Source organism: Brachyistius frenatus, unplaced genomic scaffold, assembly GCF_029030835.1.
Source record: "Brachyistius frenatus isolate BFR_SWC_R1_liver_20210118 unplaced genomic scaffold, ASM2903083v1 Contig_55, whole genome shotgun sequence".
Taxonomy (NCBI): Eukaryota; Metazoa; Chordata; class Actinopteri; family Embiotocidae; genus Brachyistius; species Brachyistius frenatus.
In genome coordinates, this window is record NW_027210654.1 from 524197 (window position 1) to 532500 (window position 8304).

The window sequence follows — 8304 nt, forward strand, 5'->3', positions numbered from 1 at the left end:
AAAATGATGATTAAACACTGACTGATGACAGAAGTTCTTATGGATTTTTATATATTGTGTTGTAGTTACAATGTTGAACAGGCTTACCATGCAGGACCAACATATAGATTCATATAATAAATAACAATAATAAGCAGTGAAGTAGAGACTTTGGCTTATATTTAACTGTCAAGGACACTTGTGTTCACAGGGCTGGGTGGCATCGTGTAAAATCAATGTTGCAAAATCAATGTTGTGTTTAAGTATTAAATATACTTAAATATTTAAGTATTAAATATACTTAAATAATGATTCAATGATTAGTTTTTAAAGAACAAATTATTTGGACTGCTCAATAAGCAGAATAACTACTGATTTGGATTCCAAGCATTGTTGGGTTTAAGAAGTGGAAACAAATTGGTCATGTTTCCCTTCAGAGCAGCAACTTTCTCTTGTGGTGTTTGCTTGTAGCTTCATTTTGTTCTGTATCATGTTTACTGAGGCCAAAGTGTGCACACATGATTAACAGAGTTTCTTTTATCTTCCTTGTCTGCACCTGTGACTGATTCCATCCAACATCAGACTGATTTTTGTTGTTCTCGTTGTCCCTTATAGTTGAATTGCATTTGTTAACACTGCTAACGGCATATGTGTTTGTGTGTGTATGTTGTTTGTTAGCAAGGTAAGCTCATACGTTGTTAAAGTCAAGGCATCTCCAGAGAATTAAAGGGTTGGCTGACTCTCCATGTGGAAGAATTAATTTAATAAACGCACAAGTAAAATCGGATCAGTTAGGAAGTCATATTGTTAGCTCAAGTTGTCCACTCCTCCACTCCTTACAGTTAAAAAAAAAAAAAAAAGCCAATCAAATAGTCTCTTCCTCTGTCGGTAATGTGACCCATGTCAGTGATCATTGTAGCGAACCCTCAAGTGTCTTCCCATTTGGTGCAGAGGCTGGCATGCCGAGGCCGTCTCGTGGAACAGAGATGGTGAAGATTCAGCCTCGCTGCAGGCCTTTAGTTCACATCCATCTGCCTCCCATTAAGAGTGGGGAGAGAGATGACGGAGAGAGTTTGAGGTGGAGAGAGAGAAGACTACTAAGAGGTTCAGGCTGATTACAGTGGTGCATTTTACATCTGGGTTTGAAAATCCAGCGCAGAGAGCCTGGGAATGTGTTGAATGGTGACAGTGTACAGATCAGGCTTGAAACTTCATTGGCTCAGGTGTGTGCCATCGCGTGGTGCCCGGCCCATGAGTCCAACCTTAAAATCACCCACATTCCTATCGACCATCTTTTCTTCATCTTTCTATCTAGTGCTCTTGTCACATGGTTTGCATTGCTTATTCAAAGACAAAAGATGTTTTGAACTAGAACATTAATGTATTAACAGTAAGAGGGCACTGTTTACGGGCAGGAATGTAAATTCGTCTACAGCCTGCTGTTCTAAAAGCAAAATGTCTCCAATCATTAGGTGGTAAACATCATCAAACAACAGATCCCTGGTTACCACCAACTTAGCATGGTGAAAACTTACCCAAGGCATAAGCACATCTTTTATCAATTTAATTGCTTTGATAAAATTACTTTTGTATAATTTTAGTCATATGGTATGCACAAATGATGGCTACGCTATAATTAGGTATGGCAGTAGGACCTTGTCATATTATCACGATACTAAAAAATATCTGAAGAATACACGCCGCAGATACTCCGCTCTTCCTGCCATGTGATCCCACTCCAGCTGTAATTGAAAGCTTGTGCTCCTTAAAAACTGATCGCCTGTTTCATAATTACCTCTGATGGTATTTATCCTGTCTTGTACCCAGCCTCCAGAAGAGGCACGGACAACTCCCCCAGTCCCAAACCCTAGATCTGAAGCAGATGGCGGGGCTGGGTACCCTCCTGTCTCAGCCCTCCCCAGGCCTCAGCTGCTATTTCAGGTGCTGCTGATGAGCCACTCTGCATGTGGAAATGCAGCCCTGGGACTGATGTGGTACAGCATGTCCCAAATAGCTGCTGGTGGAAACTGTAATCAACTAGGAGGAAACTGTACAAACTCTCTGAGAGTTTCTCGTCTCATACAGCATCCGTAGAGGAAGTCATTGCTACAGACAGCAAAAGTAACAAATGCATTTCAGATAGATTGATTCAAAGTTAATTGGGAGCATCAAGGGAAAGCAGATTGCTGGGTTCGGGAGAGAAAGAAAACTGTTATCTCTCTGGCCCTCTGATCGTGGCTGAGTTGTTTTTACTGAAGCCCAGTTTCTCTCGATCAGAGGGTCAACATTATGGGTCAGTACCCATCCTGCTTACAAGGCACTTTGTCTGACAATAGAACAGCCCTATCTGGCAAATCAGAAGCCATTCTGAACTGCAGCTTTGGACATATTTGCTCCCATGAATGGGGTTATGGGAAGTATGTGATGTGGCCTCCAAAGGAGCAATTGGATAACATCCAGTTGAGAAACAAAAGGGCTTTGGTCCAAACGGTCACCACAAAGACCGAATAGCACTCTCTCATTGTCCATATCAGCACTATGTGCATTCTGGGCCACATTGACTAGATGTACATCAGTCAGCTGGATTTGTTGCTGACAGCTTTATAGGCTTTAATTCTCCAAGCGACTACCCACTCATGTCAACATGTACCTGGGTATGACTAGGAAAGCCGATCTAGCTTTGTAGCTTGATTGCTTGTTATATAGGAGCCGAGACAGAAATCAAATCAAAGACTTTTATTATTTTTCAACATCATTACGCTGTTTCTTTCCGTTTCCTGTAGCTTCATTTCTCAAGATGGTGCACAGGTGCTTCCATGTCTAAGTCTAGTTTGAAAGGGATCACAGAGGGCTTTGATGTCCCCTTTCCCTGACACATACCCCCCCACCTCCCTCCCCTTTCGGCACTGAGGCCTCCACACGTGTTTACCATACAGATGACCTCAGAACGGCAGGAATGCACCATGTAATAGTAGAGGAACACTCGCTACGACACTGAGATGGTTCTAGCTTTGAGGAAAACTTTGGATTACAGTGGTAAGATTTTTTTAAAGACATTCAAGGTCCCATGTGTCAGTCTCCGTTGGTTGGGTTTGTAAGAAACCTGTCAAGACAGCTGACGTTGCCCCGAGCACGGGATTAAGATAAAGCATCGTTATGATCAAAGGGAGATGTTTGACTGGCCGCAAACACCAAAGTAACCTCGTCATTCATTTAAAACATTGGCCCATGGGGTGAGATAAATGTCTCTTTCTCTTATGCAACTGTCAGATCATATTTTCAGGTCACAATGAGGCAGATAAACATAAAAACATTTACATTTGAAAACAACTAACTGGGGGGGGGGGGGGTTGAGTTGTTATAGGTGTATGATGCAATGTCAGCATAAAAAGACAAACATGCTTCTCTCGGGTATATCTACACAAGTATGGAGAGGTTTGCCTCTCTAGTTTTTCCTTGTGGGACAACTTACATATCATAACATTTATTTTATTTTCTCTGCCCAGCCTGCCTCCCACAAGGACGGGTGATGATGTGCTCATCCGCAAGACACACAAGAGTGTGCATTGGTGTGCACTTTGACTCCTGTGCACTTGTCATGCTACTCATAACGTGCTTCTTTAGTGCAGGTTTGCAGAACTCTTATTTTGTAACGAGCGTTACAGCTTTCCTGTGGTTTCGTTGTCCATTTTGAAACTGTAAAGTTCAATATCTGTAACTGAACAAATCAAGTTCTGACTTGATCATGGCTCATAAATGCTACCAAAGCCAACAGTAAGTCATCTGACAATATAAACAACAACAAAAAAATGCTTTTAAAAACTTCAAACACTCTTACCATGTGAGTGGGCAGCATATGGAAAGCAGTTTTGAACAGCAATGATTTCAGGTTAAAAAACACCAGCCAAAATGGAGAAGAAATGCAGATGCATTTCCAGATTCATCTGCCTGACTGTGGTCATAGCCCTTGTGTTACTTGACCGAAAACGTGAGTTTGCAGAGTGCGTCCTCGATCACCAGAACTGTAATTTCCTCTGACAGGTGGTTGCCTTTTAGCGTTAATTCCTCGATACGTCAACTTGGCACTACAGCTCCTGTGGCAAATGCTCGACTTGGAAAATGAATGATTTAATGAGTTACCGTGTGCAGTCACGAGTGTAATTGTGTTAAATGATCCAGTACACTCCTTTGTGTCAGTGCCATGGTAGCTTTGTTTTAATCCCTACATCCTCTGGAGATAGAAGCAATTGCAAGGTTTACCCATTTATCAGAAAGCCTGGTGGACTTTAATGCAGTCACATTTAAAGCCAGTCTCCTCCTTATTGCTCATTGGTGGTCTCTCAGGTTTGTCAATGACCTGATGCTCTTTGTATTGAAGTTTTGAGGTCTTGATTGCAGTCGAGCCTCTCCTTTGCTGTTGAAATCCCGCCGTCCACATTAATGATGTTTGCGGTTCACTGTGGTTGAGACTTTAACTGCTGCGATAAGCATTCATTTAGATTTATTATTGCTGTCTCCATGTGGTTTATTTCCTCATGAGTGCCAGAAAGAAGAAGCTTCTATGTGACAATGCAAAAATATTAATTAACAGTTTCTAATAGACCCAACGTACATTAGACATTCATCAGGATTGTGAGAGCCATTTGCATGCTGATGAACTAAGCGGAGCCTTTTGTAATTTGATTACTACATTAAGGACACACACACACACACACACACACACACACACACACACACACACACACACACACACACACACACACACACACACACACACACACACACACACACACACACACACCACTTTCCCGGGAAGGTTTCTAATTGAGTCAGCAGTTGACTGGCCATTAAATAGCTTGATGTACTGAGCTATTGATGGTCTCCCATAAAGGCTCTTAGGGATCTTTTGTCTTTCTTGCAAAGACATTTGTTGCTGTCTAATTGTCCTCTCAAATGCTTGTGTTTGCCTTAGTCCACTCTTCTTCCATATTAATGATTGTATTCATTACACTGCAGGTTGGGCAGATTCAAACTCTCGGTGGAGCATGCCTTTCACTGCTGCAGCTAACCACAGCAAAGGAAGCATTCAAGTAATGTTGACCAAAAAAACAAAAACAAAACAAGGTTCTCATGGAAATAAACTGAGGAATGTTACATTTTTGTAGCAAAATAGATGGTCAGAGAGTACCATTACCACACCTGTGGCTCAGGTAGTAGAGCGTCATGTCCACGTATCACAACATTGGTCATTTAGTCCCTGACTTCATGTGTCCACATGCCAAAGGGAGAGGCTTTACTTCTTCAACGATGGTCCGACATGTCACTACGCACATTGCAGAACTCTTTGAAGTTGTTTTCAATGCATAGCCGTCTGTTCGGAGTTAGCTTTTTATGTGTTTGGGTCATTACACTTTGCCCTGAAACAATTATCCCTCTGTGCTTATTGTATTGCTTTTCTTTCGAATTTTCTTATTGTGCCAAGAAACAGCTAGTAAGACCTTACAAGCTGTCGTGTAAATGAGATCTAGTGCAGTTGTACAAATGGTTTGTGAAGGCATGTTGCAGCCTTTGTGTTTTCTACCTTTAAAATGAGGGATCACTCCGTATCCCTCTCCACTGGTGTCTGTTTGGCTCTAAATCACCTCATTAATCTGTTTCCTCTGCTGAAGATATCTGGCTCAGGCTACCCTCCATTAGGAGAAACCCCCTTAAATGTGGCGAGATGGGGACACACAGGAAAATAATTGTGTGTGGCTGTGTTCGCGCGCGCGCGCGCGTGTGTGTGTGTGTGTGTGTGTGTGTGTGTGTGTGTGTGTGTGTGTGTGTGTGTGTGTGTGTGTGTGTGTGTGTGTGTGTGTGTGTGAGAGAGAGAGAGAGAGAGAGAGAGATCCCAGTTGTCCTGTTGTGGATGTAAATTTAAATGAGGGGCACTCTGACAGGCGAAGACCTCAGAGGGTAATTTACCTGCACATACAACTTGTTTAAGTGAGGCCGGCTGTTGGCCCTGTGCTTTCTTAAGTGGATTGGGATTTCAGTCACAGGCCCCGATGTGTGTGTGTGTGTGTGTGTGTGTGTGTGTGTGTGTGTGTGTGTGTGTGTGTGTGTGTGTGTGTGTGTGTGTGTGTGTGTGTGTGTGTGTGTGTGTGTGTGTGCGCGCGTGTGCGTGCAGGTCTGTGCTGTAACTCTGGGTGTGATGGGAATCAGGTTCCATTCATCCAGGAGTTATTTCCAGCCTTAATGAAACACCTGAGACCCTCTACACGCATTCACAAGACCCATGACTAAGAGATAATAAGCTGCACTGGGCCGTTCTGTCGTACTCCTGTGCACAAGTAATGTCCTGTAATTGCTCACCGTGTTTCTCAGCAATAGATTTCAGATGTATAATATTTATGAATTTGGGTTTCTACCCCTCAATAGTTGATTATGTTTTGAAGATTTTAGAACTCTAAGGTGTTTTAGGAGGTAGATCACTTTAACAATTGCAGATGTATTTGATGCTAATTGTCAGATTTAATCATTTGTAGCAAGTCTATGTGCATGACTTGGCCAAACTAAAACATGAAAATCTTGACTTTAGTCCCGTTGTCTGGCTTTGTATAATAATATCCTTATCACAGTATGCTCGCATTAAGATGGGTTCCTTGTATTTCTGTAGCACTGAACATTCTACATGATTAACTAGTTTCTCACCTTTCAGGTTACAGCGCCATCCTAATCTGTTTGTTTTCTTCCTGTGTGTCTCTATAGAGATCCGGGCCCAGTTGGTGGAGCAGCAGAAATGTCTGGACCAACAGACAGAAATGCGGGTCCAGCTGCTGCAGGACCTCCAGGACTTCTTCAGAAAGAAGGCAGAGATTGAGATGGAATATTCCAGAAACCTGGAGAAACTGGCCGAGCGCTTCATGGCAAAAACTCGCAGCACCAAAGACCACCAGCAGTACAAGTGAGAAGACATTGACTATGTGTTTTTCTGTTCTTTCTGATGTTATATGGGCCTAAGATTAATAGTCTTTCAGTATTTCTTTCACTTTTTTTATTTGTATTTTTTAAATAAGTAAATGAAAGTTTGACCAAGAATTCAATGCCAATTTTTTTTTATCCTTGACAGTTTTGATACTTTTTTTTATTTTAGATTTATTTCAGTCAGTGCTCATGGAGTATTTAGGTTAGGTATCCACTTCAACACAAACGTCCTGACTGAAAAGACAACAGTGTCACTTTGGTTCTGTTATTATGAAAAAGTATTAGACAAGTGATGAGTTTCTTCAACAAGAAGAAAGTAAACCTTAAAGTTCACTTTGTCTTTCTCTCTGAGTTAGTGTTCATCTGACTCTGAAAGGAACATATGATAAAAGGATTAAAATGAAAAGAGATTCTTGATCAAACTGTTTCCTTTTCCTCCATTTGTCTCTTCTTTATCACTCTGTCTTCTTCCTTCATTTCTTCCTCTGTATTCACTCTGCATCACAATTTGAATCTTTAGTCTTTTTATAGCTCGACACAGTTAAGTATGCTGTAGTTTTTGGCCTTATTACACTGTTGGAGTCTGCTGGAAAAAGCATACATTAGCATATTGTTTGAACTTGTGGTGGGAAAGAAAATAAAACGTTATGTTTGTCCTTGCTGTCTGCAAATAGCCCCTGCGTTTCGTCTGGAGCGCCAATGGTTCTAGCAGCTGTGTGTGCCCGTATGCGTGACTGGTGAGGAGGCTCTGGTATGGCGCTCTGTGGTTTTCATTGTGTGATGTACAGTCTGGTCACTTCATTCACAGGGTAAACATTTGGCATGAGCCTCGGCGCATATTTCTAAAGTAAATACAAGACGTTTGAACAACATTAAAATCCCTCCTGTGGGTTTTAAATCACGCGGCCTGTATTTTTGTATTCACATAAACACACATACAGTAATGCTTCAGTATTCCCTGTGTTGTTTTTATTGGACAAATTTGTCTTTGGTGTGAAAAAGTGCATTTTGTCTGCAGCCTTAAGCCAGTTTTCATTTGACAGGTCTTCTTGGCAAAGCCGCAGAATGCTAAAGCAGCATTAAAATGAGCAGCTGAATTTGGTAATTAGTCAAGACAAGCTGCATTCAAAAGCTCTGTGGCTGACAGTCTGTATTTTTGTCTCTGGTTTGCATTACTGATGTCGAGACAAGTTGACAAGTTGTCGTCATTTCAGTTAAAACTGCATTAATATGCAGAATTTGTGACATATTCTGTTTCTTTGGACAATTTTTGGAAGATGCCCATTTCCCTGCTACATGCCTCCTCTTTTGGGTATTTGTTTTAGCTACAGTAACACGGTGGAACACAGGTGGAGGTTG

At 41.7% G+C, this 8304-nt stretch overlaps 1 protein-coding gene across 3 annotated transcripts in view; it reads left to right on the forward strand.

Moving 5' to 3' along the window:
• Nucleotides 1-8304, forward strand: part of srgap1a (SLIT-ROBO Rho GTPase activating protein 1a) — an 86760-nt gene that overhangs the window by 24017 nt on the left and 54439 nt on the right. For all 3 annotated transcript variants that reach the window (XM_069705277.1, XM_069705278.1, XM_069705279.1), the window contains exon 2: nt 6730-6925. In XM_069705277.1, coding sequence (XP_069561378.1) covers nt 6730-6925 — 196 coding nt within the window. The remainder of the gene's footprint in view (nt 1-6729; nt 6926-8304) is intronic.